This window comes from Oncorhynchus clarkii, chromosome 9 (genome assembly GCF_045791955.1).
Source record: "Oncorhynchus clarkii lewisi isolate Uvic-CL-2024 chromosome 9, UVic_Ocla_1.0, whole genome shotgun sequence".
Lineage (NCBI taxonomy): Eukaryota > Metazoa > Chordata > Actinopteri > Salmoniformes > Salmonidae > Oncorhynchus > Oncorhynchus clarkii.
In genome coordinates, this window is record NC_092155.1 from 51,987,384 (window position 1) to 52,014,502 (window position 27,119).

At 42.2% G+C, this 27,119-nt stretch overlaps 1 protein-coding gene across 5 annotated transcripts in view; it reads right to left on the reverse strand.

Moving 5' to 3' along the window:
* Positions 1 to 25,861, reverse strand: part of LOC139416515 (GRIP1-associated protein 1-like) — a 39,442-nt gene extending 13,581 nt beyond the window's left edge. The window contains exons 1-26 of one of the 5 annotated variants that reach the window (XM_071165211.1): positions 25,685 to 25,802; positions 24,705 to 24,771; positions 24,387 to 24,448; positions 24,203 to 24,229; positions 23,353 to 23,460; positions 22,985 to 23,141; positions 22,675 to 22,847; positions 21,604 to 21,652; positions 20,918 to 20,988; positions 20,567 to 20,614; positions 20,427 to 20,458; positions 18,730 to 18,777; positions 18,471 to 18,570; positions 18,153 to 18,230; positions 17,276 to 17,368; positions 16,727 to 16,861; positions 16,378 to 16,473; positions 15,777 to 15,989; positions 15,556 to 15,669; positions 15,066 to 15,143; positions 13,582 to 13,677; positions 13,347 to 13,403; positions 12,717 to 12,816; positions 6,665 to 6,798; positions 5,393 to 5,509; positions 3,850 to 3,943 (exon numbers count right to left, since the gene is read on the reverse strand). In XM_071165211.1, the coding sequence (XP_071021312.1) occupies positions 3,850 to 3,943; positions 5,393 to 5,509; positions 6,665 to 6,798; positions 12,717 to 12,816; positions 13,347 to 13,403; positions 13,582 to 13,677; positions 15,066 to 15,143; positions 15,556 to 15,669; positions 15,777 to 15,989; positions 16,378 to 16,473; positions 16,727 to 16,861; positions 17,276 to 17,368; positions 18,153 to 18,230; positions 18,471 to 18,570; positions 18,730 to 18,777; positions 20,427 to 20,458; positions 20,567 to 20,614; positions 20,918 to 20,988; positions 21,604 to 21,652; positions 22,675 to 22,847; positions 22,985 to 23,141; positions 23,353 to 23,460; positions 24,203 to 24,229; positions 24,387 to 24,448; positions 24,705 to 24,771; positions 25,685 to 25,726 (2,389 nt within the window). In that variant the 5' untranslated portion in view covers positions 25,727 to 25,802. Of the gene's footprint in view, positions 1 to 3,277; positions 3,944 to 5,392; positions 5,510 to 6,664; positions 6,799 to 12,716; positions 12,817 to 13,346; positions 13,404 to 13,581; positions 13,678 to 15,065; positions 15,144 to 15,555; positions 15,670 to 15,776; positions 15,990 to 16,377; positions 16,474 to 16,726; positions 16,862 to 17,275; positions 17,369 to 18,152; positions 18,231 to 18,470; positions 18,571 to 18,729; positions 18,778 to 20,426; positions 20,459 to 20,566; positions 20,615 to 20,917; positions 21,088 to 21,603; positions 21,653 to 22,674; positions 22,848 to 22,984; positions 23,142 to 23,352; positions 23,461 to 24,202; positions 24,230 to 24,386; positions 24,449 to 24,704; positions 24,772 to 25,428; positions 25,485 to 25,684 lie in introns of those variants that run through there. The other 4 variants (XM_071165214.1, XM_071165213.1, XM_071165212.1 and 1 more) reach the window with 4 other exon arrangements.
* Positions 25,862 to 27,119: the final 1,258 nt, after the last annotated feature.

The window sequence follows — 27,119 nt, forward strand, 5'->3', positions numbered from 1 at the left end:
CATCCCCTTCTTTAAATATCAGCTGTTGTCAAACACACGTGGGTCTGGAAAGAGGATTATCTTCCTCAAGAGCAGCAAATTTTACTAGATGAAAAGCCCAAATGGAGTATGACATCCTGGCATTTAAAGCATACTACATTTTCGAAATGTCATACCATAGCACTACATTCTTTTACTTTTAGATTTGTGTATTGTTAGGTTCGACTACACCGTTGGAGCTAGGAAGCATTTCTCTACACCCGCAATAACATCTGAGAAATATTGATTTGACGTTGTCATTTTCGCATACCCAAAATGCCTACTATTTAGAACCCAAGTACGGCTATTAGGACATAACCAGTGTCAAGAAGCATGTACCAAGCACTGTGGAAAGAGATTAGGGCCTTTGGAAGATTATTTCTTTATTAAACCTCCACTCAGCGCTGAGACAGAAAGCACTACGGACCATGGAACTTCTATAGTAGGCCTAATGGAAGTAAACATAGATTGGCATGTTTTTACACTCTACTTCATTGCATTATATCCAATGAAAAATCTAAGCCTGTTCATATTCAAGGCATTCCATTTTATTTTTGCAGTCTTTCTTTTGGCAACAAAAAAAAGAAGAAAAAAAAGAAATCCCTATTGAAAGACAAGTTACTTTGAGAAACTTTTATCTGCTGTGATTGAGCCTTTCTTTTTATGGAGTTTTGAAACACTAGACTACTGCAGTATTGCTGAAGTCACAGATCATCCCTCTCCATTGCCGGTGGTTTAGCTTACTTTTAAGGAATATGATAGATGCAGTGGCCTCATGCATTCCAACAGCGCACCAGTTCCAAAACAAACAATTCCCCATTTCTCTCGCTCTCTCTCTCTTTGAGATCCCTTTAACTGGGTTATAGGAGGAGGCACGGAAAGGGCGCATTAGACAAATAAAAAAAATATTTTCATTATGAGAGCTAACTGTTCAAAGTTATAAGCTTTAAACATTGCAGTGTTTTAGAACAGTGTGGCGTAAACACATTCCTAGGTTCAGAAAGGCTTTCCCTTCCAGCCCAAATCTGTGTACTCTGTATGCCTTGGCCTATATGAAAGTCTTATTAATTCAATCATTGTAGTAGTTACAGCTAAGGGCACTGCATCTACAAAGAAAAAGCTAATGAAAACATTAACTTTGACGTAGCCTATCGGATAGGACCAATACGACATGAGGGTTAACGAGCGTTTTATTCGAGAGTGAACTGCCTCAAATATTTTTTTTAATAGTGCTTTCCTAAAAGGCTTGAGGGTGCCCTTTGAGTGCAGTGCAGCCCTATCCCGAAAGCCTGATGATATCAGTGAGCTTGAGTGCCTGCATGCTCACGAGGAAGGCAGTCAGACAGAGACACAAGTCTGAGCACTTCAGACAAGTCCAGGTACTGAAACTGGGTCAGTCTCCATTCCAAAGCTTACGATACATTTCATAGCCCATCTACATCGGTTTAACGTGAAATATCGCTATAGTTGATATTTTGGATCTGCAAAATCTGCTATTTTGATTTGAGTTTCTGAAACTTTGTCTTTACTCGTGTCTAAACACCACAGCTAGCATGCTTATAGTAAATGCATTACTCACAGTGCTAATCCTAAAAGGTAATCATATTTCATTCTAGTTTGTTTTGTAAACTCTGCCAGTTCCATATGGTAATGGGGTTCCAATTATCACCAAACTATAAATCATGCCTCATGGATTAGCATAGAAGCAGGATAATATGGAGGGGACATTATGTGCTAATCTGGTTGAGGAGAGTAGCAGAACAGGTTGCAGAGGAATCTTAAAAACACAGCCAGCCGAAACACCCCAATCTTTAAAGAGAAACTCATAAAATGTTAAGCAGAGCCCACAGCTCAGATCATAGAGTTATTAGATTGAACAAAGTGTATCTGAGCGCTCCAATAGCGGCAAACTTAAAATAGAATTATTATAAATAGCACCGGTGAAACATTTACGAGTGGATTATAAAAGCAAGACAGTGAAACAGGTTCAAATGTAATAATAGAATTGAATAACTTCCCTACTGTGAAAGAGTGGGACATTGTCTATTTATGCAAGCTGTTAGCATGGGTTCTTTTCAGTAAAATACTGTTTCTATATTGAACAAAAAATATTTGAAAAAAAACTCTGCAAAATCTGTGTTACAATTCATATAATGAAATCAGTCAATTTAAATTAATTAATTAGGGCCTAACCTATGGAATTCACATGACTGGGCAGGGGAACAGCCATTGGGAAGCCAGGCCTAGCCAATCATAATGAGTTTTTCCTAAAAAAAAAGGGCTTTATTACAGACAGAAATACTTCTCAGCAGCACCCCAACTCAGACAATCCCGCAGGTGAAGAAGCCGGATGTGGAGGTCCCAGGCTGGCGTGGTTACACATGGTCGTAGGTTGTGAGGCTGGTTGGATGTACTGCCAAATTCTCAAAAATGACGTTGGAGGTGGCTTATGGTAGGGAAATTAACATAAAATTATCTGGCAACAGCTCTGATGGACATCTCTGTAGTCAGCATGGTAATTACATGCTCCCTCAATTTGAGACATCTGGGGCCGCCCGAGTGGCGCAGTGGTAGCTATGCCACTAGAGATTCTGGGTTCGAGTCCAGGCTCCGTCGCAGCCGGCCGCAACCGGGAGACCCATGGGGCAGCACACAATTGGCCCAGCGTCGTCGGGATAGGGGAGGGCCTGGCCGGCAGGGATGTCCATGTCCCATCACACACTAGCGACTCCTGTGGCGGACCGGGCACAGTGCACACTGACACGGTCGCCAGATGTACGGTGTTTCCTCCGACACATTGGTGCGACTGACTTCCGGGTTATAACATTTGAGATGTCTTTTACATTGTGTTGTGTGACAAAACTGCACATTTTAGAGTGGCCTTTTATTGTCCCCAGCACAAGGTGTAATGATCATGCTGTTTAATCAGCTTCTTGATGTGCCATATCTGTCAGGTGGATGGATTATCTTGGCAAAAGGAGATATGCTCACTAACAGGGAAGGTTTTTTTTTTTACACCTTTATTTTACTAGGCAAGTCAGTTAAGAACAAATTCTTATTTTCAATGACGGCCTAGGAACAGTGGGTTAACTGCCTGTTCAGGGGCAGAACGACAGATTTTGTACCTTGTCAGCTCGGGGATTTGAACTTTGAACCTTTCGGTTACTAATCCAATGCTCTAACCACTAGGCTACCCTGCCGCCCCGGAAGTAAACAAATGTGTGCACCGAACTTGAGAAATAAGCTTTTGGTGCTTATGGAAAATTTCTGGGATCTTTTATTTCAGCTCATGAAACATGGGACCAACACTTTACATGTTGTGTTTATATTTTTGTTCAGTATAGTTTTACCCTCAAGACATGAAACAAGATGTACTGGAATAATAGAGAGTCAACTCATCTTTGAGTGTTCTCTGGTTTTGGTTCAACATTCAACCTCACAAATCTTGTAGAGGTTGAGTCCCCATCAGGACGGTTGAGCTAACATAGGCTAATGCAATTAGCATGAGGCTGTAAGTAACAAGAACATTTCCCAGGACATAGACATATGACCAAATACGTATTTTCCACCATAATTTGCAAATCAATTCATTAAAAATCCTACAATGTGATTTTCTGGATTTTCTTTTCAAATTTTGTCTGTCATAGTTGAAGTGTACCTATGATGAAAATTACAGGCCTCTCATCTTTTTAAGTGGGAGAACTTGCACAATTGGTGGCTGACTAAATACTTTTTTCCCCCACTGTATTCCTGTCAGTGAAAAACAAGTATCACATCTAAAGGAGGGGAAAACCAGTTCAACAAGGCAAGGAGACAGAGACAGATGGTTACCTATCCTGCTGTCCATGACATAGGTCTCGATGATGGCACTCTTCTTACAGATGTCATCAGCCATGGAGGAGCAGCTGACCTCTAGGTGTTTAACCTGCAGCATATTAGACACACATTAGATACACCTAAAGAGATAACCCCACAGCTGGTTTACTGAGAAAAGGGGCACCAAATGTCAACACAAAGGACCTGTCACAGCTACTAGCATGTACATCAATCATCTATCACACCCAGAGCAGGCAGGCAACAAGTGTGAATAGATCATATGATCTGGGGAAGAACAGCAAGGCACGAAAACAATAGCAGCAGATCCCTGTCCAGTGTAGCCATATTTTGGTGAATTTGATATAAAGTCACCAGTAAAAGATGGTTTCACAATTTAATTGGAAATAAAATCTATTCTAGTGGTCAAAAAAAATGATTAATGAATGCCCATAAATTGCAGTGAAGAACATTATCATTATCTCACAACTATCTGTCATGTCAGTTTCTTCCCAAATAATATTGACAGTTCAGGTTGATTTTTTTTAATTTTATTGTGTTTGGTTTCATTTGATCTTACATTCATACTATTAACTGTAATTTAGTTGTACAACCATACACTCCCCACCTTGTTTACTAAAATGTGTGAATTTGGCTCAACACTGCAGCATTTTTATTTGATTAAATGTTTCTTATGAAGCGACAGTATAGAAATGTCACCTTTTATTCCAGTTTTTTTTCATACATATCTGATTTACCATTTAGAAATGAAAGCACGAGATGTATCTAATACCACCATTTGAAGACTTTTTCATAAATATTTTGACAAGATATTTCTGAACATTTCTACATTAATGTGGATGTCTCCATGATTATGGAAATTAATGAATAATGATGAGTGAGAAAGAATATCACCCCAAATACTAGACCAAATACTAAAACTTTAAGTGATTTTGTCCAAATACTTAAGAGGGGAAAAAACGACTTACAAAAAATGGTGGGGAGTAGATACATAAAGTGCTTTCATTTCCAAACGGTAATACAGATACGCATTAAAATAACCTCAAATAAAAATGTTGACATACTATACTGTCGCCTCATATGAAACATGTGTTCTCAAATCCAAAATGCTGGAGTATAGAGACAAATGTACAAATTTTAGCTTAACTGTGCAAATAAATACGAAGGGGAGTGGGAAAGGAAAAACCTAGTCAGTTACACAACTGAATGCATTCAACCGAAATGTGCCTTCCACATTTAACCCAATGTCGATTAAGCCAGGGGAGCAGTTAGTGTTGGGGGTTAACCGCAATTCTCAAGTGCAGAACGGCAGAATTTTCCATTTTGCCGGCTCAGGGATTCGAACCAGCGACCTTTCGGTTACAGGCATAACGCTCTAAACCGCTAGGCTACCTGCCACCCATGTATAGAATATATTACACAGTTTATGGTAAATGATAGCCAAGTTGAAAACGTAGTAGAACAAAGCATAAGACACATTTCCATTGTTCGCTAGTAACAGACAATACAGTTGTATTGTAAGTATGAATAGCATGCCTACCTTCTCCTCCAACATCCATTTCTCTTGCTGCACCTCAGCCAGCCTCAGGAAGAGTTCCCCAACCTCATCATCAGACAGGTCAGCAGGTCGCTGGGACTGGGGGCTGCCGCTGGCGGACTTAGAACACAGGACCAGACAACTGTTAAACGTCTGTTCCCTCCCACTCAGAGAGAGTCAGACAGAGAGAAGCTATTTTGTGCATTCTGTGTAATATAATTAATTATCTCTGCATCACTGGCTCAGAGCTTGACAGCTTTAATGGTACAGGCTCATCTGTACATTGTACACAACCTAGGCAGGAGGTCTGTTCGGGACAGAACTGGAATACATTATGTTTTAGGTGGAAACAATTGGAGAATTCTAAATTGTTTTCTTCAGAGAGTTCTCGCAGTCTTTCCCACACCTTTTCCTCAACAATCCACCTCCCCTGCAAAGAAAAACATTCAGGACATGTGTTTATTCAAAGGGCTATAATTATAGTATCTACACTATTTATAGGCTATTAACAGTGGCACATAAAAGTGAAACGCATGTGAACTCCCTGTTGAGCTGCCTGTCATAGCTGTGGTTGGTGAAAGTTCAGACTCATCTCTGCCTCAGAATGTACAGTTTGTACTCTTGGCAGTTAAAAATGCAATGTAAAAGGTGATGTGTTGATGCAGACGACCTCATTGGTTCTCTTTGTGGTTCCCTTACATCAAATAATGTATTTTTTCTTATGTGGCTTACGCTGTTCTGTTGACTACAAAATGTATATTCAACATTCACATTCTGATTATCACCAATCTTGTCAACACTCTGCATACTATTGCTTTAACAAACATTGTATGTGCTTTGGCCAGGTTCTTGGTGTCCTGTTGTGACTCTAGCTGACTGGTGTAGTGTACCTTGTTGGTGCTCTGTGCAGACTGGTGTAGTGTACCTTGTTGGTGCTCTGTGCAGACTGGTGTAGTGTACCTTGTTGGTGCTCTGTGCAGACTGGTGTAGTGTACCTTGTTGGTGCTCTGTGCAGACTGGTGTAGTGTACCTTGTTGGTGCTCTGTGCAGACTGGTGTAGTGTACCTTGTTGGTGCTCTGTGCAGACTGGTGTAGTGTACCTTGTTGGTGCTCTGTGCTGACTGGTGTAGTGTACCTTGTTGGTGCTCTGTGCTGACTGGTGTAGTGTACCTTGTTGGTGCTCTGTGCAGACTGGTGTAGTGTACCTTGTTGGTGCTCTGTGCAGACTGGTGTAGTGTACCTTGTTGGTGCTCTGTGCGGACTGGTGTAGTGTACCTTGTTGGTGCTCTGTGCAGAGGCGCCCTCCTTCATGATCTCCCCATAGCTGAAGGAGGAGACACTGCTGCTATCTCCCCTCTGCTGCGTACGATTAGGAGAGCTGATCTCTGACAACACCAGCTCCTCCAGGCCTGGAAACAGACACATACTCAATTGAGCAGTCTTGCTAAAGAATTACATCAGAAGTAAATGTTCTAAGTGTGGAAAAAAGTTGTTCTAACGTCAGACACCTTTTGGCATTTTCTTGACGTGGTTAATATGACTTTTCAGGCCATATCAAAGCAAGGACACACCTTCTCAACCCTCTTAAGTCTGGCAGTTTTTCAAATGCAGCATTCCAATCATCCCAATGAGAACTACAGAACATTGTCAACTAACAACATCCATTGTGTGTTTCTGATGGGGAAACACACACTAATTAAGTTAGGACCAATTGCATTGTGCATAGAGGGAAACCTCAGTCCATAAGCACTGATGGATTCCCTATAGTAAACTAAAGGCTAATGTAGGAAGAACTCCTGTCTTTGCAGGGATATAGGTATCTACCTTTAAGGCCCCCACTGATGTGCACTAACTTTGGACAAAGATAAAAGCTCCTGACTTTAAAATGTCTGATTCTCAACTTTCTGTAGAGCAACCATTAAACATTTAAAGGACCCCTAGTAAATTATACATGGCCCAAAAGAGGATTTCCCTGGCATCACCAACAACCTACAGCCAGGAAACAAGAGTATGCATTGCTCTGTGGCACATTTTAAGAAGGGGCGGGGGGCACCATAAAATATTAAAAGAGGTCTGCATATTGTTGACGGTTTGATTGGGGTGGGGGGGTCCCCACAGGAGTAAATGTTTTCAAGATGCCATACACATCACTGAGAAACATACAGGTACAGCAGTAAGAGGGTTATTTTTCTGTTAGAATCTTTGGTTGCCACATGTGATTTCAAATCAAATTGTATTGGTCACATACACATGGTTAGCAGATGTTAATGCGAGTGTAGAAAAATGATTGTGCAGTAATATCTAACAATTTCACAACAGCTACCTTATAGACACACAAGCGTAAAGGAATGAATAAGAATATGTACATATAAATATATGGATGAGCGATGGCCGTGCAGCATAGGCATGCTGCAGTAGATGGTATAGACTACAGTATATACATAGGAGATGAGTAATGTAGGGTATGTAAACATAATATAAAGTGGCATTGTTTAAAGTGACCAGTGATACATTTATTACATCCACTTTTTAATTATTAAAGTGGCTAGAGATTTGAGTCAGTATGTTGGCAGCAGCCACTCAATGGCTGTTTAACAGTCTGATGGCCTTGAGATAGAAGCTGTTCTTCAGTCTCTCGGTCCCAGCTTTGATGCACCTGTACTGACCTCGCCTTCTGGATGATAGCGGGGTGAACAGGCAGTGGCTCGGGTGGTTGTTGTCATTGATCTTTTTGGCCTTCCTGTGACATCGGGTGGTGTAGGTGTCCTGGAGGGCAGGTAGTTTGCCCCCGGTGATGCTTTGTGCAGACCTCACTACCCTCTGGAGAGCCTTAAGGTTGTGGGCAGAGTTGCCGTAACAGGCGGTGATACAGCCTGACAGGATGCTCTTGATTGTACATCTGTAAAAGTTTGTGTTTTCGGTGACAAGTCAAATTTCTTTAGCCTCCTGAGGTTGAAGAGGCGCTGTTGCGCCTTCTTCACCACGCTGTCTGTGTGGGTGGACCATTTCAGTTTGTCCGTGATGTGTACGCCGAGGAACTTAAAACGTCCCACCTTCTCCACTACTGTCCTGTCGATGTGGATAGGGGGGTGCTCCCTTTGCCGTTTCCTGAAGTCCACGATAATCTCCTTTGTTTTGTTGACGGTGAGTGAGAGGTTATTTTCCTGACACCACACTCCGAGGGCCCTCACCTCCTCTCTGTAGGCCGTCTCGTCATTGTTAGTAATCAAGCCTACCACTGTAGTGTCGTCTGCAAACTTGATTGAGTTGGAGGCGTGCATGGCCACGCAGTCATGGGTGAACAGGGAGTACAGGAGAGGGCTGAGAACGCACCCTTGTGGGACCCAAGTGTTGAGGATCAGCAGGGTAAAGATGTTGTTTCCTACCCTTACACCCTGGGTTTGGCCCGTCAGAAAGTCCAGAACCCAGTTGCACAGGGCGGAGTCGAGACCCAGGGTCTCGAGCTTAATGACGAGTTTGGAGGGTACTATGGTGTAAATGCTGAGCTGTAATCGATGAACAGCATTCTTACATAGGTATTCCTCTTGTCGAGATGGGTTAGGGCAGTGTGATTGCGTCGGACGTATTGGGGCGGTAAGCAAATTGGAGTGGGTCTAGGGTGTCAGGTAGAGTGGAGGTGATATGATCCATGACTAGTCTCTCAGAGCACAAAATAATGACAGAAGTGAGTGCTACGGGGAGATAGCCGTTTAGCTCAGTTACCTTAGCTTTCTTGGGAACAGGAACAATGGTGGCCCTCTTGAAGCATGTGGGAACAGCAGACTGGGATAGGGATTGATTGAATATGTCCATAAACACACCAGCCAGCTGGTCTGTGTATGCTCTGAGGATGCAGCTAGAGATGCAGTCTGGGCCGGCAGCCTTGCGAGAGTTAACACGTTTAAATGTTTTACTCACGTTGGCCGCGGTGAAGGAGAGCCTGCAGGTTTTGGTAGCGTGCCGTGTCAGTGGCACTGTATTGTCCTCAAAGAGATCAAAAGAAGTTGTTTTGTTTGGGAGCAAGACGGTGTCCGCGATGGGGCTGGTTTTCTTTTTGTAATCCGTGATTGACTGTAGACCCTGCCACATACATCTCGTGTCTGAGCCGTTGAATTGCCATTCTACTTTCACTATACTGACGCTTAGCTTGTTTGATTGCCATGCGGAGGGAATAGCTACAGTGTTTGTATTCAGTCATGTTTCCGGTCACCTTGCCATGATTAAAATCAGTGGTTCACGCTTTCAGTTTTGCGCGAATGCTGCCATCATTGCACGGCTTTTGGTTGGGGAAGGTTTTAATAGTCACGGTGGGTACAACATCACCGATGCACTTGCTAATAAACTCGCTCACCGAATCAGTGTATACATTAAATGTTGTTGTCTGAGGCGATCCGGAACATATCTCAGTCCACATGAAGGAAGCAATCTTGAAGCGTGGAATCCAATTAGTCGGACCAGCGTTGAACAGACCTGAGCACTGTTTTAGTTTCTGTCTATAGGCTGGGAGCAACAAAATTGAGTCGTGGTCAGATTTGCCGAAAGGAGGGCTTTGTACGCGTCGCGGAAGTTAGAGTAGCAATGATCCAGAATGCTGCCGGCCTGGGTCGCGCATCTAATATTTTGATAAAAATTTAGAGAGCCTTATTTTCATATTAGCCTTGTTAAAATCCCAAGCTACAATAAATGCAGCCTTGGGATATAAGGTTTCCAGTTGACATAAGAGTCCAATGAAGTTATTTCAGGGCCGTCGGGGTGTCTGCTGGGGGGGGGGGGGGGGTGTACACGGCTGTGATTATAATCGAAGAGAATTCTCTTGATAGGTAATGCGGTCGGCATTTGATTGTAAGGAAATCTAGGTCAAGTGAACAAAAGGACTTCCTGTATGTTGTTATGATCACACCACGACTCGTTAATCATAAGGCATCCATCCCCGCCCTTCTTCTTACAAGAGAGATGTTTGTTTCTGTCGGCGCAATGCGTGAAGAAACCGGGTGGCTGTACCGACTCTGATAACATATCCCGAGTGAGCCATGCTTCCGTGAAACAGAGAATGTTACAATCTCTGATGTCTCTCTGGAAGGCAACCATTGCTCGAATTTCATCTACCTTGTTGTCAAGAGACTGGACATTGGCGAGTAGTATACTCGGGAGCGGTGGGCGATGTGCCCGTCTACAGAGCCTGAGCAGAAGACCGCTCCGTCTGCCCCTTCTGCGGAGCCGTTGTTTTGGGTCGCCTACTGGGATCCGATCCATTGTCATGGGTGGTGGTCAAAACAGAGGATCCGCTTCGGGAAAGTGGGGTTCCTGGTCGTAATGTTGGTAAGTTGACGTTGAGCTTATATCCAATAGTTCTTCCCGGCTGTATGTAATAAGACTTAAGATTTCCTGGGGTAACAGTGTAAGAAATAATAAAAAATAAATAAATACTGCCTAGTTTCCTAAGAACGCGAAGCGAGGCGAACATCTGTCGGCGCCATCAGATATAGGGATTTATAAAGTAAAGAGCTAAATTCAGAGGACAGAAAGAAGCGTGTGGTTCCTAGCCTGGCACAGAGCAAATGAGAGCTGTGACACACTGGTCTGGACAGGAGTCTGTCGTAAATGCAGTAGTCGCGCAGAAATGGTCTGAGCTTTCAATCAATCAAATGTATTTATAAAGCTCTTCTTACATCAGCTGATGTCACAAAGTGCTATACAGAAACCCAACCTAAAACCCCAAACAACAAGCAATGCAGATGTAGATGCACAGTGGCTAGGAAAAACTCCCTAGAAAGGCCGGAACCTAGGAAGAAACCTAGAGAGGAACCAGGCTATGAGGGGTGGCCAGTCCTCTTCTGTCTGTGCCAGGTGGAGATTATAACAGAACATGGCCAATATGTTCAAAATATAAATAGATGACCAGCAGGGTCAAATAATAATAATCACAGCAGTTGTAGCTTTGATTGGTTCTCAAAAGTATTTTTCTTTCCTGGGGGATTGAGACCTCATGTGGTTTGGATGAGAAAATTCAGTTGTATTGGAAGGGGGCAGCGCCTGAGGACTGTGTGTGGTTGTCCATGTAAGTGCTTGAGTGAGAAAGACACAGAGGAGGACCAATCAGTAAAAAAAGCACAGCCCCCTTCATTATCGACATGCATCGTGCCTACAACATCAAGCAGCCTTTCCAGACAGAGCTTGGTGTTTTCCAGACTATGTGATGCTATCATGGTAATGGGAAGGGTGTGGGATAACCACCTAGCCAGTTGGCAAGTAAATATTTTATCCTTACTAGCTTAGTAAATGAACCATCCTCTCCATATTGATATCACATTTAACTGGTTCAACAATGAGCTGTTCATCCATATACAGTTGGGTCTGAAATTATTGACACCCCTGATAAAGATAAGCAATAATGACTATAAAATAAATGACTTGTTAAACAAGTAATAATTTCTGTTTTACTCAAAAAGGTAGTGGTTAGTATTTGGTCCCATATTCCTAGCACGCAATGACCACATCAAGCTTGTGATTAAATTTACACAAAAAAAATATAAATATATATATTATTTATAGCACAAAATAATCTGAAACATTTTAGTAATTTAGCAGACCGACTTATCCAAAGCGACTTACAGGAGCAATTACAGTTGCATGCCTTGCTCAATGACAGACTTTTCACTTCGAACCAACAACCTTTTGGTTACTGTCCCAACGCTCTTAACCGCTAAGCTACCTGCCGCACTAGAACTGCAAATGCATCCATCAAGTCTGTAGTCACAAGAGTGACCATTTTTTTGTTGCATAAAATAGCTCAAAATGTGAATTATTTGTATTATACAGTCATTATTTCTCATCTTTATCAAGGCTGTCAATCATTTTGGACCCCACTGTGTATGTATGCTCAGTACTAGAACATAATGGTCTCAAGAAAGCTAACTTACAAGCACACCATTGGTCCCAAAAAATTACCATAACTAAACATATTTCACTTCTTCAATGTATGATGTTGGTGTACAAAGCACCTCTTTCCCCTCATTATTTCCTGTCTGTGATACGTAGAAGTATGTTTCAGATCACATGTAGCAAACCACACTGTGACATGTCAGTTTATCTGCTCTCGTTTATATGTCATCTGCATATTCTCTTACCTGTGCTCAATGTTTCATGTCTGTGATGATGTAGGCTAACAGACATTACATCATGGTTCAGTGAATGAGAGGATGTCCTTCAAAACAGTCAACCATCTCCCTCCCTCAAATGCCAATACAGAACATGTACTGGTATATAGACTTTTGCCTGACTACATAAAATGTGTGGCGGTTAACCTGGCTTTCCGATGTCCTCTCACCTGTCCTGGTCTTGGTGTTGGTGAGGATCTCCTGTAGCCGCTCCTGTAGTTTATCAGCTCTCTTCCTCTCCAGCTGTAGCTGCCTCTTCAAGTCTTTCAGCTACAAACAGCGTTACAAAGCCCATGAGAGGAGAGTACACTACTTAATTTGAAAAATACTGCAGCATACGGGTGGTTTTCTATAGAGACAACAGCGCCAGTCTGACTCAGGGAGACAAAGGTAATCTCAGACAAGCATCAGATTAAGACAAAGAAAACAATCAAATAAGATGACCCATCCTCCCCAGAAAACAATTTAGATAGCTGGCTGGAAGAAGGAACTGCAAAGCCCTCGCGACCCCTACGCCTCAGGCTAGCCCATATTCTTGCAATTATCTGCAGAGGCAGATTCTTATCATCAAGGCAGGCATCGAATAATTGGTTACAAGGGGTCAAACTGGCATATTGAAAAGGCTGCCCCGATTCCACTTCTAAAGAGCAGAGTGGGTGTGGCGTCGTGCACCGACTGCCTACCTACCACCTGGAAGTAATCATTCAATTTCCTCTCCATAGCAAATGGAAGTGGCCTGACTCAGTTTCCCCTCAGCTCAGCTGTTAGTGGTAAGACAGAAACAGAGGTGTTCCACTTACTGCTGAACTGCCCTTCTTCTCCAGGATCCTCTGGCCATCCACTGTATCTTTAATTTCCTGTATACCACACCAACAGGGAGAGTACATCATTAAAATCATTAGATGACTACAGGCTCATTATACTGCTTATACTGGATTGTGTACATTTATGGAACATTAAACTGTACATTCCTCTGAAAATGTGATGGGGGGGGGTTAATAGTAGTTTATGCTAATTGCAAGGGGGTTAGTTTACCTGCTTCAGTTTTCCAATGGTTTCATTGTGCACATCCCTCTCTTTCTCCACCTCTGTCAAATGCAGCTTCACACCATCTATATCAGATGCCTTTCCCTGAATGAGAAACACAAAGAATATGTATTCAGTTCTGTTATTTTCCTATATACAATCTGCTGGGTTTAATAGGTTAGAGAGAAAACCCAATTTTAAATCAGTTTCAACATAATTAGGGTTCTATGTACACCATGCTAATGGCGTCACTTACAGTAATTACAAGATTAACATAACAGTTGGACAATGTTTAACAGTTTGAAACTAACTTCATGATACACTACATGACCAAAAGTATGTGGACACCGAATGTCATGTGCTGTAGCATTAAGATTTCCCTTCAGTTGAACTAAGGGGCCAAGCCTAAATCATGAAAAACTGCCCCAGACCATTATTTATCCTCCACCAAACTATTCTGTTGGCACTATGCATTGGGGCAGGTAGCGTTCTCCTGGCACCTGCCAAACACAGATTCAGCCATCGGACTGCCAGACGGTGAAGTGTAATTCATCACTCCAGAGAACGTGTTTCAACTGATCCAGAGTCCAATGGCGGCGAGCTGTACACCACTCCAGCCGAAGCTTGGCAGTGCGGGTGGTGATCTTAGGTTCGTGTGCAGCTGCTCAGCCATGGAAACCCATTACATGAAGCTCCCAACAAACAGTTCTTGTGCGGACGTTGCTTCCAGCGGCAGTCTGGAACTCGGTAGTGAGTGTTGCAACCGAGGACAGACGACTTTTACGCGCTTCACAGCACTCTGCGGTCCCGTTCTGTGTGCTTGTGTGGCTTACCACTTCGCGGCTGAGCCTTTGTTGCTCCTAGACGTTTCCACTTCACAAAACCAGCACTTACATTTGCCCGGGGCAGCGCTAGCAGGGCAGAAACTGACTTGTGGGAAAAACGGCATCCTATGACGAAGCCACATTGAAAGTCACTAAGCTCTTCAGTAAGGCCATTCTACTGCCAATGTTTGTCTATGGAGATTGAGTGGCTGTATACTCGATTTAATAAACCGGTCAGCAACGGGTATGGCTGAAATATCCACTAATTTGAAGGGGTGTCTTTTTGTATATATAGTGTACTAACAGGATTTTTATTGGAACAGTGGGGGTATGTCACCAAAAACACACACCAGACCATTTCAAACACTATCATATCGTCAAACCTATGAGCAACCTAAGGGCCACCCATATGCTGAGAAATGACAGTTAAATAGATGAAACACTTAATTGCTGAAGATGTACAGTTAAACACACATTAGGTACTCAGGCGATGAGAATAGCAATTTGAGTCCTGCCTTCATGTCTCAGGGCATGCTGCAGTGAACAAAGCCTACATACACTATACATAATACCAGTCAGTACTCCCCTGGGCCCGGATGAAAGTGTCAGAGTGTGTTGCTGTGTACAGCACTCTGCCATGTCTGTCTGGGAAGAGGAAAACACGTTTACCTCCAGTTGGATAGAATGTTCCTTCTGTAGCTTCTCCATCTGCTCATGGTGCTCCAGCCTGCTCTCCTCCATGCTCTCCTGAACACAGGAATACAACAGGGACAACGTTGGAACAAGCCATCACCTAATGATCAGCACACGTCTATTCTTAGCATTCTTTCTTTTTTCTTAAAGGCTAAACTAAATATTTAAGGTCCTTAAACCATGCTACAAAACAAACAAAACTATCTAAGCAGAAAGATGAAACACACTAGTGACACCAAGTGGTCAGTGTTAATGTGACAGGGGTTACTCCAGGCAGTGAAGAGCTCCACTCTCAACAAACAATATTGATCACCTATTAACCTTATCTTCAATAGCATCTATTCATGTTAATGTAAAATCTTTAAAGTGTATAGTGGTAGAACCCAGCATTACTACAGAGCAGGCAGTATATACACTGTAATATCCTGGTGAATAAATCAATGTGAAACTGAAGTTGGTACTGTACCTCAGCCTCTTTGAGTCTACGTTCAAACCAGCCCTTAGTTCCCTCCATAGACTGGACCTGGGCCTGCAGCTCCTCTACACTCTGCTGCAGACCCTCCAACTCCTTGTTGCGAGCCTAGGAGGTCATAGGGCAAAGGTCACATTAATACACAAGCAGTGTACCTTCTCATGTTCTCTTCCCTCTCATTGGCCCTTTGGCCCAAACTCGCGCCACCCCCCCACCTTCTCATCTCGAAGCTGTGAGCGGATCTCCTCCTCGGTGCGGTTCTTGTCCTCGTGGAGTCCCCTCAGCTCTTTCTCGTAGCGCGCCCGCACCCCCAGCACCTCCTTCTCGTGCTGCAGACGCACGTCGCTCAGCTCTTCCTTGTGTCGTGACTTCTCTGTGATAATGTCGATGGCCAGCTCGTCCAGCATGGCCTTCCGCTTGTCTGCTGTCTGAAGGGGGAGGGACATGGGAATGGGAGATGATATCTCTGGATGTTACTACACATCTCTGACATTTACTGTGATGATACACGACCAATAACATTCACATCTCACTTGGCACTTAAACAAACCATAAGACAAATCTTTGAATCATAATATAAATTGGACTCAAATATAACTCTGTGATATGCTAAGTCTAAGACAGGCACATAAGGTCATTGAAGCTGTGATGTTCATTTACGGTCTGTGATCCTGTGGGGATAACGAGTGGAGCTTGAGAGAGGTCAACTCAGCATTCCCACCTTCCCTGGGAGAATGCCAGTAATGAGAGTGCCATGTGTATTACAGAACAATAGTGTTTCTCTGATCACTCCCTTTCCGTGTGCGTGTCAGATACCTTTTTAGCCTCCTCCAGCTCTTGCTGTACCCTGTCTTTCTCCTGGCCAACTTCAGTCAGCTGCTCCAACAGTCTGCTGTTGGCACGGTTTGACTCCTACAGATACATTCATCAGAGAGGAGCACATGAGCAAGAGATGGGTATAAAAATACATTTGCAACGGGAGCTTTTTCCTCCCGACCTACAAGATAAGCACTATATATCATAGTAAAAAAAGAAAGGATTCTGACCTACCAATTAAGAGGACTGAGTCCTGCATTATTTGTCATAGACAGTGCTCCACATTTATTTAAGATTGGTTCTCTATCTTAGTATGCATGTACTAGGACAGTGTGAGGGCCACACAAACCTGTAGCTGAGAGCTAAGGTCATCTCTCTGTGCCAGAAAGCTCTCCTGCTCCGTCCGTTTCTGCTGCAGCTCCACATTCAGAGCCGTGTTTTGGTCACGCAAAAGGTTCATCTCCTGAGTCTTCACTGTCTGAATCTAATGACACACAACACCCACTAGTCAGGACACAGTCCCCATCACAATGGACCAACATCTGACGACTTTCTTTAATGAAACATGGTAGTGGATCAAATGGGTCAGTAAGGCAGAAGTGGAAAAAGAAAGAAAAGAAAAGCAGGTGAGCAGAGGTTTGACACACAATGATGATTTAGGATTAAGCTTTGTAGGGCAAAACAACAGACAGTATTATTGTAAGGATTAGCAACTCATGTGTGAACACCATTCGTCACTATGTGAAAAATCTCCGTACCTCCCTGACTTTATTCACATTAGCGTGACTTGTCATATTGGTGATGCATCATGGTTAATGGCTGGTGAGTGGTGACGGCAGCAGAATGAATATTGAGGAGGTTCCGCGGGGTAGTGGCAGGGCAGTAAGATGAGCTGTACCTGTTCTAGAGCCGCTAGGTTAGTCCTGAGAGCATCGTTCTCAGTCAGGATACTCTCCACCTGCTCCTGACTCACAGCACTCTGACAAGCTACCTGTATCACAGCCCCACACACAGGGTAACACAGGGGGCACCACCCAGGAAGGGAAGGAGGGGAGAGGGAGGAAAAAGACAATGTGCAAGGTGAAGAGAAGGATACAAAAAGGTGGCGATTGGCAGCTCGAGAATAGGGATAGAAAAGTGTGTGGGGGGGGGGGGGGGGGATTTGATAGGGTGGATAGATCATCATTAAAAGAATGAAGGCAGAAGGGGCAAGGTGAAATGACCAGAAGAGGATCAGTGAGACAAGAAAGTCAGATGGCAAAGAAATGTGGAAAATAAGTATAAATTAGGCAATGTAAAAGAAACAAAGAACGGTGACAGAAGCCAGACCAGAAACAGAACTTCTGCATGACTAGCCAAAACAGAAAGCTGGACTTCAAATAAAAATTCACTTCCATATTGAAAAGAGAAAATGAAGAGAAGGTAAGAGCAGGTTCGAATGCCTTATCTTGTTGTCGTCTACCCAAAGCGGAGTTCAAGTTAATTAAGACGTGCGACATCACAGAAGACATAAGTGCCAGTCGTGCTAAGAGGCTTAATTAAGTGGAAAACAGATTGGTCCCTAATGAAGTGCACTGTGCCCACTTAAGACTGTGGACCACTCTCTTCCAGACAACCTCTTCAGACAGACTAATCTCCAATTATTTAGGGTGATCCCCACTTTGCCTTTTCATTAACCGTCAATTAAAATGTCTTGACTCTAAGATCATTTGAGTGTTTTGGAACTTCAACAGGAAGGGAAGAGAGCGTATAGTTCAAGAAAGTTTTGAGTTTACCTGATCTTTAAGTGCGTGTAGAACTAACTCGTGCTCCTTCTGCCGGCTCTGGAGCTGTTCCTTCATCTCACCAACACTCTAGATATAAAAACAGGTAGCAAGAGTCAGCTTCAGCTTCCCACTATATTCTGTCAATCATTTTAGGATATGGTTCCATGGCATGCATACCGCAACCCAGGTACAGATCAGGTTGTGAGGTTAAGAAGGCCTATGTATTGTCATAATACAACAATATGAGTACTCCAGGTACAAAACCAGATGATATATATTTTGGGTGATTGATCTCATAACAGAACAGGCAACATCAGGATGTTTAACCTGGTTGGCTGACAGCAGATCTCCCTGTAACTTCTGGATGCGGATGTTCATAGACTTCAGCTCCTCCTCCTTCCTCTGTTGAATCTCGTCGATTTTGGTCCTGGTGCAGAAAGAAATGTATATTCATCTAATTGTCGTATTCGTCTCCAAATGGCGTCTGGCAGGTTTTTGTGTTACTTTTCTCTAAGTCATAAACAAGTAACACCACCTTCAGAAGCTTGGTGAAAGTGAAATATAAGTTGAATCTTTATACCCTTACCTGCTGTCATTGTAAAGGTCTTCTTTTTCACCTTGCAAATGCAGAAAGCTATAAAACAAATCGCAAAGAGCCAGTCAGAAAACTATTCAACCCTGAAATCACCCCGTAGAGGAGGTATAACAGACAGACTTCTCGAGCAGGAGGCCAGGGCTGAGCACATAAGGGCAACTTTGGGCAGGCGACTTTGCAGACGCAGCAGACGACAGGTTCAGTCTCATTACTCTTGCCTGCTGACTGTACATGGGGCCAGAGCCTAGTGTCACAATGCAGTACTGAGCCTGAAACAGCGGCCCATTATTGCCAGAGAAATACCACTATAATGGGACAGGGGATAATCATGACTGTCCTACTCTCATGTAGTTCATCACAGCTGAGCCAAGATAACTTAAATAAGTTCATCCACAATTCTGCAAGGAAATACAATCAATCCACATTTCTGCAAGGAAATACAATCAATGTATCATGGAATTGTCTTCCAATGGGAGGGGGGTTTATATATCTGAAAAATTAATAGATTAAAGCATAATTTGCCATGTGTGTCACTTCAAAATGATGCAAATTTTAAGTACAGCAGCTTTGTTTACAAATTGCAGGTCAGCTTTCGAGGTAAATATGAGGCATATGTTATTTATCATTTCTCTTGCGCACTTTCCATCTGTTCCTCTGATCCATCCACGATTTACAACAACATCACATATCAAGTGTATATCCCTCTCATTATAAACAAGAGTTGAGTGATACAAAATAAGTGTCATTTTTAGACGACAGATGTGTGTGGTAACGGTTCATATTGGCTCCTGGCTGTCAGTCCCTCTGTCGGTCTGTGCGACAGCTGATCTGATGTGCAGCTGCACATATTTGAAAACACAGGCGGGTCATTTACAAAGTTGCTTTGATGTTGCTTGAGCTTCGGAATTGTGGGCAATTTTGATTCAGCAATGGAATATTTTCCTAGTGTAATACTTGCTGGTTGGACCGTGTTTTAGACTCCTCCGCAAGATTAATCACGAAAGCCAGCTATACCTGTCTACTGGTAAATGAAGACATTTAAGATGCTAGCTAGCTCACTCGCTAGCCAATTCAGCTGGCTAGCAAACAGCTACTATAGCCACACATGCATTGGTAGCATACCGCTGGGTGATTATACAGCCAAATAAACATTCCTGCACTTACCTGCTTTTACTTTGCTGGAGTTGCTAGCTGGCTAAATGTTTTCCTCTTGGGTGTGGAGTTTACTATTGCAACCTTTTGATGGCTGATTTAATTTATAATAATTCAACCGTATATGATTGTTTACTTTTCCAGACAAGTGTTTGCACTGCAAGGGCTCAAGCAGAAAACTGCTAACATTGCACCGCAGTAGCCTATTAAATGTTGTTCATGTACATTAGAATAACATTTTACTGCTGTAACTTTCATAGCTGACTCGACTTACAAATTTCCCTTTTAATACAGTAGTCCGCTTGTTGTATAGGCTACAAGCAAATGAGAAAACTACCATCTGTCTGATCAAGAGTGGCTGGCCCAGAGGCCGCTTGGGAACTCTCAGGTAGACCACATTACAACGTCTTGCCCGACGGTTTGACAATTCATAAACACAAACGACATTACTGAAAGTTACTGAGACTGGCTTTAAGGTTGACTTTATGAAGAACCAAAGAAATGCATTTGTAACATTTGCAAGCTAAATAGATTACCTGTCTTGCTTTTTCTTCAATTTTTCAGAGAGCTAGGGCACACATGAACAAAATCAGTGTTAGATTACATGCAGGGGCCTAGATGCTAACATACACTAGAGCCTAATTTATACACTGAAGAACACATCTGTTATAGTTACCTTAGCTATCTCTTCTTGAAGTTTAGTGACGTCTGTCTGTTTGGATGACTGGAGGAGAGAAGAGAAAGATATAAGTACTTAAAATGAAGACTTCTAAATAGCCAAACCAAATTGTTGTCCAGCTCATCATATTTATACATGCCAAAGTGCCCTCAATTAGCATAGTAAAGGAGGTAGCTTATTGCTTCACTTTGAGGCACTGGGGCAGGTAACACGAGAACTGACTACAACTTAACTCTTCTTAACCTAGAGTGCAATTATCACTTAGCAGCAAAAACAAATCTAAGACTGTCCATTTCTCTCACCCTGGGATGTTGACACCTAGCCCAAGGTTGTGAGATTGGTCGTTACCTCTAGTGCTTGGAGCTGCTCCTTCAGTAGGCGCTTCTCCTCCACCTCAGTGTGCAGCTGCAGCTCCACCTCTGGCCCAAAGCATTGCGTTATTGGATTTGGACACAGTGCTGACCACCTAAGAGCATCCTGTTTCATAACTAGACCAGTGCTCCTCACTGCAGGTCCTGCTGGGCACGCAGGTAGTCCATCTTAGTCTTAATTACAGTACAGTAATTGCTAAGAGGAATCTTTGGGACATCCAACTCTGATGCCACCCGATTGAAGTTGAAATTAACGGTAAGGGTTAAGGTTAAGTTAGGGTCGTCCCAAGGGTCCAACTTAGCATCTACAATTACAGTACCCCTCTCACTGGCTTCAGTCACACGCTCCTGAACGAATTAGTCTGACATGCTGTTGAGAAAAACTAGACACCTGCTGGACCCATGCCCCACAGAGCCTGCATTGAGGAACAGTGAACTGGACTATGTCCTATCAGATTGGAAGGAAACCAGCAGTTAAATTATTTACGCAACATTGGGTGCTGGAAGTCAACATTGTTAACAAAGACTTAAATTAAGTCAATTACTCATGTAAAGTAGCACAACAACCAAATGGGAAAGTTTCCACTGAGATAAATGACTGCTGTGCTGAGATTTCCCAACTATTTCTGAAGATATAGTCTCCATAAGAAAAAGACAACTCACCGATAAGCTCATTCACTCGCTGTTCCAGTTTGGCACATTTTGCCTCTGCCTGGGGAAAAAAAATTAAAGTCATTTAAGGACAATTCAACACATTGCCATACAACTTTTGAATTATGCATGGTGTATCTAAATAGGGGTTGATTCATGTCTGCTGTAATATCCCAGTTGGTGTACCATACTGGAACGGTTCAATATGATGTAGAAACATACAGGCACATCATAATGGGCAGAATAAACAGAGCAACCCGAATTAGTGTATGCCTGAAACAGTGAAAGTGCATATAACATTTATTTAGAGTTATTACCACTACGCTCTGCTGTTCATTGATTATTGATTGCCATTAACATTTGTATTTATGCTGCTACTGGTAACCATTACTCAGGTTTACATGTACAGTGCATTCAGAAAGTATTCAGACCCCTTGTCTTAAGGTAATGAAGGACTGTCGTTTCTCTTTGCGTATTTGAGCAGTTCTTGCCATAATACGGACTTAGTCTTTTACCAAATAGGGATATTTTCTATATTCCACCCCTACCTTGTCACAACTACTGATGGTTAATACATGATTCCATATGTGTCATTTCATAGTGTTGATGTCTTCACTATTATTCTACAATGTAGAAAAGAGTAAAAATAAAGAAAAACCCTGGAATGAGTAGGTGTCCAAACCCTTGACTGGTACTGTAGATAATAAAAAAAATATAATTTGCCTTTTGATATTAATTACTGCACTGTTGGGTAGAGCTCGCAAGTTAAGCATTTCACTGTAATTATGCATGTGACTAAACTTGAACTTCAGGATATTGTCAAATTGCAGTTCCATAGAACATACTTGTTCATGGTGTCACACTTCACATTTTAGTCATTTAGCAGACGCTCTTATCCAGAGCGACGTACAGTTAGTGCATTCATCTTACGATAGCTAGATGAGACAACCACATATCACAGTCGTAAGAAGTACATTTGTCATCAAATTAGTTATCAGCAAAGTCAGTGCTAGGCGCAAAAGAAAAGTGCTAATGTTTTTGTCTTTTTTCGTCAGTGCCTAGTGTTTTTTTGTTTTTTGTCACCTGTTCCAGTCTGTCATTGGTTCCGGAGGCAGCATCCTCCATGTTCTCACTGACATCAGCATGCAACTGGACACCATTAGTGTCAACCGGCCCTTCCATCTTGGAAGCATTGGTGTCACTGACATCTACTCCCCTCTGGCTCTTTATCGCACTCTCAGAGCGCTCCTGGAGGGCTGAGGGAAAAACACAGGGATGGAAATAGAAGCCAGAACGTGAAAAACTGATGTGTTGCCATTACTTAGATACATCTTCTCTAAGAAATGTCTTTGAAAAAGTGGAATTCCTACAATGATAACCAACATAAACATACCCGTCATCTTTTTCTGAAGGGCAGCGTTCTCTGCCTGGAGACGGAGTAGCTCTCCATCCACAGAGCTGGAGGTGGGACTGGAGGACTCTGCCTGAAACACTTTTCCATCCTTTAGGTCTTTGTTTTCATGTTCTAGCTCCTCTATCTGGGTACATAACTAAAAACACAAAAGGGAATCAAATGAATCCATATTTCTGTAATATAATCATGAAACGGGATCAGAAAGGTGGGGCTTTTATGTCACATTAGCTAGACATATATCACATCTTCATTTACAAGAACATTCCCCTCTGCTGTAACAAGGCGCAACTACTCATAACCACAACCCATCACCAGTGGCATGAGTTGGAGCAGGGGAGATATAGTACCTTGGACAGCTCCTGCATCAGGGTGCTGTTTTGCAGTCTGAAGTCGTCCTCCTGGCTGTGCAGTTTCCCTTGCAGCATCTCATTCTCGCTGAGTAAGGCATCCACCTCCTGAGCGTGCGCCCACCCACCCACACACACCAGACAGACAGCAAATCAACCCATGTGAACACAAATTACAGACTCGCCTCACATTGGGGTTTATGGCACTTTAATAGAAAAACCCTACTTGAAATATTTGATCTGTTGAACTGAAAGCATTTCTAACTAGCACAATACAAATATAATATAATATGAGAATATCCACTGAATAACAATCCAATAAGAAAAACACAGGCTAAGGACTTTATGATACCCCGGATTTCTAGTTTGAATAATCTCACAAAAAACATAATATTGTTTGCTGGTGAGACAGGATGGTGAAATTAACCAAAACAAAAAGTTGGAGGACTTTGCTGTACTTCCATCTCAAATGTCTGTTTCATACTTTGATGAGACTCAAAATCAGTTTTTGTCAAATGATCTAAAATACTTTAGGGAAAGATGGAATATGCATATTGCAACAGCAGATGGCGCAGTTAACTACATTAATACATTATAAACCAGGCCAATATAACATTTGTGATCTTAATTAGTAAATGTATAAAATGAATTTACAGCAGTGTGTTCCTCCTTTCTTTACCTATGCTTGGGCATAAAAATCACCTTGTCTTCATTGAGGAAGTTTCAATCCATTATTGTAATACACATACAGTATATAACAAACTAATGTTCAGACCATCTTTTCAAGATAATTTTATAGACCGCTTTGATGAGTTTGAGAAGATTAACAGAAATAGGACAAGGAACTCACCTGAGCTTTCTTGCTCTTATTCAAAGCCTGCAAATGAAACAAAAAGATCATTAGAAACTAAGTCAAATCCCAAACAAAGTTACCTTTTATTCTTCCTCAAACATGATGCCTTTAGTTTCAGTGTATTGAAATCCACAACCCTATTATCAGTTTGTTTAATCAAATGTAGATTAGCTTGCAATACCTTCTGTGCTTTGATGTAATCCTTCTCCAAGGTCACTGACTTCTGACGAACAGCCACTAGCTCTAAAATAGAAACAACCACAAATCTTTATCACCAGTTACTAGTATTTTAATTTCAGTCACTTGAACTAACCCATTTTGAAGTTGGAGACAATGCATCACACACACACACACCTACCTTTAGGAGGGATACTAAATCTGAAGCCCATCCTGGAGTTGCAATGTAATGCTCATTTAATTTCAGCAGTAAATATTGATCCCTGTTCATGGTCACAAATTGGCTTTACAGAATGTCTTTATTTTATTAGCTACTGCTTACCAGCTGTGTTCTTCCGCAGGTCATCAGAAAGTTGGTAGTTCTGTGTCCTCAGCTCTAAAAGATGAGCCTGGAAAAAAGGTTATAGGCAGAGTGGATGACTTTATCGAGGTTCAACTTCAAACGTAAAATAGCTTATTGAACAACACTACTTTGGATGTTAGCTGGGTGTGTTGATGACACTGCTTTTAGTGTTATTAACTGATGTGTCAAATCCAACACACTGAAATGTCACATTGTTTTCAACGCTTTGGATGTTAGCTAGGTGTGTTGATGACCCCTTAAATGAGAATTGTCTACTACACAAACAACAGTAAAGTTGTTATGCAATATCTGGTTTGGAAAGCTGAACACAACCATAATAATAACTTAAGTAACGTTAACTGGTATCCAGTTCTTACACAGGCTGAAAGCTAACACTAGGCTAACGTTATCTGACCAAACCCGTGACCGAGCAAACAACTATAAGACACAGCCATTTGAAATCATTATCTAACACGAATACAATAACCGATTCGTTGTTATTAAGATAACAACGAAGACCAGTGTAATTTCAAGATATCTAGCTAGCCAGCTGGCTAACTAACTAGGTAGCCATCCACACCGACTAGATAACTCGCAAACCAGTTAGTTGATAATGTTATTAGATAGAACACGAAGCCACAATTCCATATATTTGCATTGAATACTAAAATGACAGAGCCAAATGACCAAATATGTTAACTACCGGTTATTGGATTCGAAGAACAATGAATGCAGATATTAGCTATTTAGCTAGCAGCTAGCTAGTTAGCTACATTCCTTGGTTGGAGTGTTGCTTTTGGCCTAGCTAGGGGAAGCTAGCTAGCTAGGTTGTGGTGCTTTTGCCACTCAGTAGTTTAGCGCTGGACAGATTGATGGCCAGTCCAATTTTCAGGAAATACTCTGAAGATCGCAGCATATTTGAAACAACTGGCATTGAAAATGGACAGGTTTCCGCCTACCTGCATTCGATGGAACTCCTCCTCTGATAGTGCCTGCGCCATCTTCACTGAAGAGCTAGGAAGGACTCTGCTGTTAGTAGAGGTTTGATAGGAGTCGGTGTGGAGAAGTAGGCTACAATTTCAGCAGGTTAGCGTTTTTCGTCACAAATGTTGTTCTGGAGGCAGGTCTGCAGCGCACTAGCTGGAACAGCTACAAAGTCATACAATCTCATTTTAAACGGAACCACATCGCTAACACTAATGCCTAACCTTAAATTAACACCAAAAAGCTAATTTTGTTTTCATATATTTTTACAATATAGCCAATTTTAACTTTGTTGCTGGCACATCTAGCGAAAATCGAGAGTTCTGCCTCCGGGGCAAAATTCATGCCAATAAAAGTCAACCTGCACGTTTTCATGTCATGCTGCATCCTATGGAAAACGCAGAGTAGTTGTATAGGGAAATGTAATTTTATGGGACGACTTGGCTATTAAATAAGGGAGGGCCGCACTAACTATTTTCACAAGTCTAAACATTACACCATAGCCAGGTAATTGTCTTTGCAATAATCACACCTGTCCAGTAGTTGGAGACCAGAACCATAATGCATGAATATGTAACAGCGTTGAGGTGCCTCTATCAGTGAATTACCACCTGATCTTGAGCTACGAGCTTACTGGTCCATTTGAATTAATTGTTTGTTTGCTTCGATTGTTTGCAGATATGATGAATGCACCTCCAACTGTTACCGACAATCTGAAACTGGAAGAGGAAGCAAGACATCTCACTCGTTAGTTTTTTCTAGTTCAAATCAAATCAAATCAAATGTTATTTGTCACATACACATGGTTAGCAGATGTTAATGCGAGTGTAGCGAAATGCTTGTGCTTCTAGTTCCGACAATGCAGTAATAAGTAATCTAACTAACAATTCCAAAACTACTGTCTTGTACACAGTGTAAGGGGATAAAGAATATGTACATAAGGATATATGAATGAGTGATGGTACAGAGCAGCATAGGCAAGATACAGTAGATGGTATCGAGTACAGTATGTACAAATGAGATGAGTATGTAAACAAAGTGGCATAGTTTAAAGTGGCTAGTGATACATGTATTACATAAGGATACAGTCGATGATATAGAGTACAGTATATACGTATGCATATGAGATGAATAATGTAGGGTAAGTAACATTATATAAGGTAGCATTGTTTAAAGTGGCTAGTGATATATTTACATCATTTCCCATCAATTCCCATTATTAAAGTGTCTGGAGTTGAGTCAGTGTCAGTGTGTTGGCAGCAGCCACTCAGTGTTAGTGGTGGCTGTTTAACAGTCTGATGGCCTTGAGATAGAAGCTGTTTTTCAGTCTCTCGGTCCCAGCTTTGATGCACCTGTACTGACCTCGCCTTCTGGATGATAGCGGGGTGAACAGGCAGTGGCTCGGGTGGT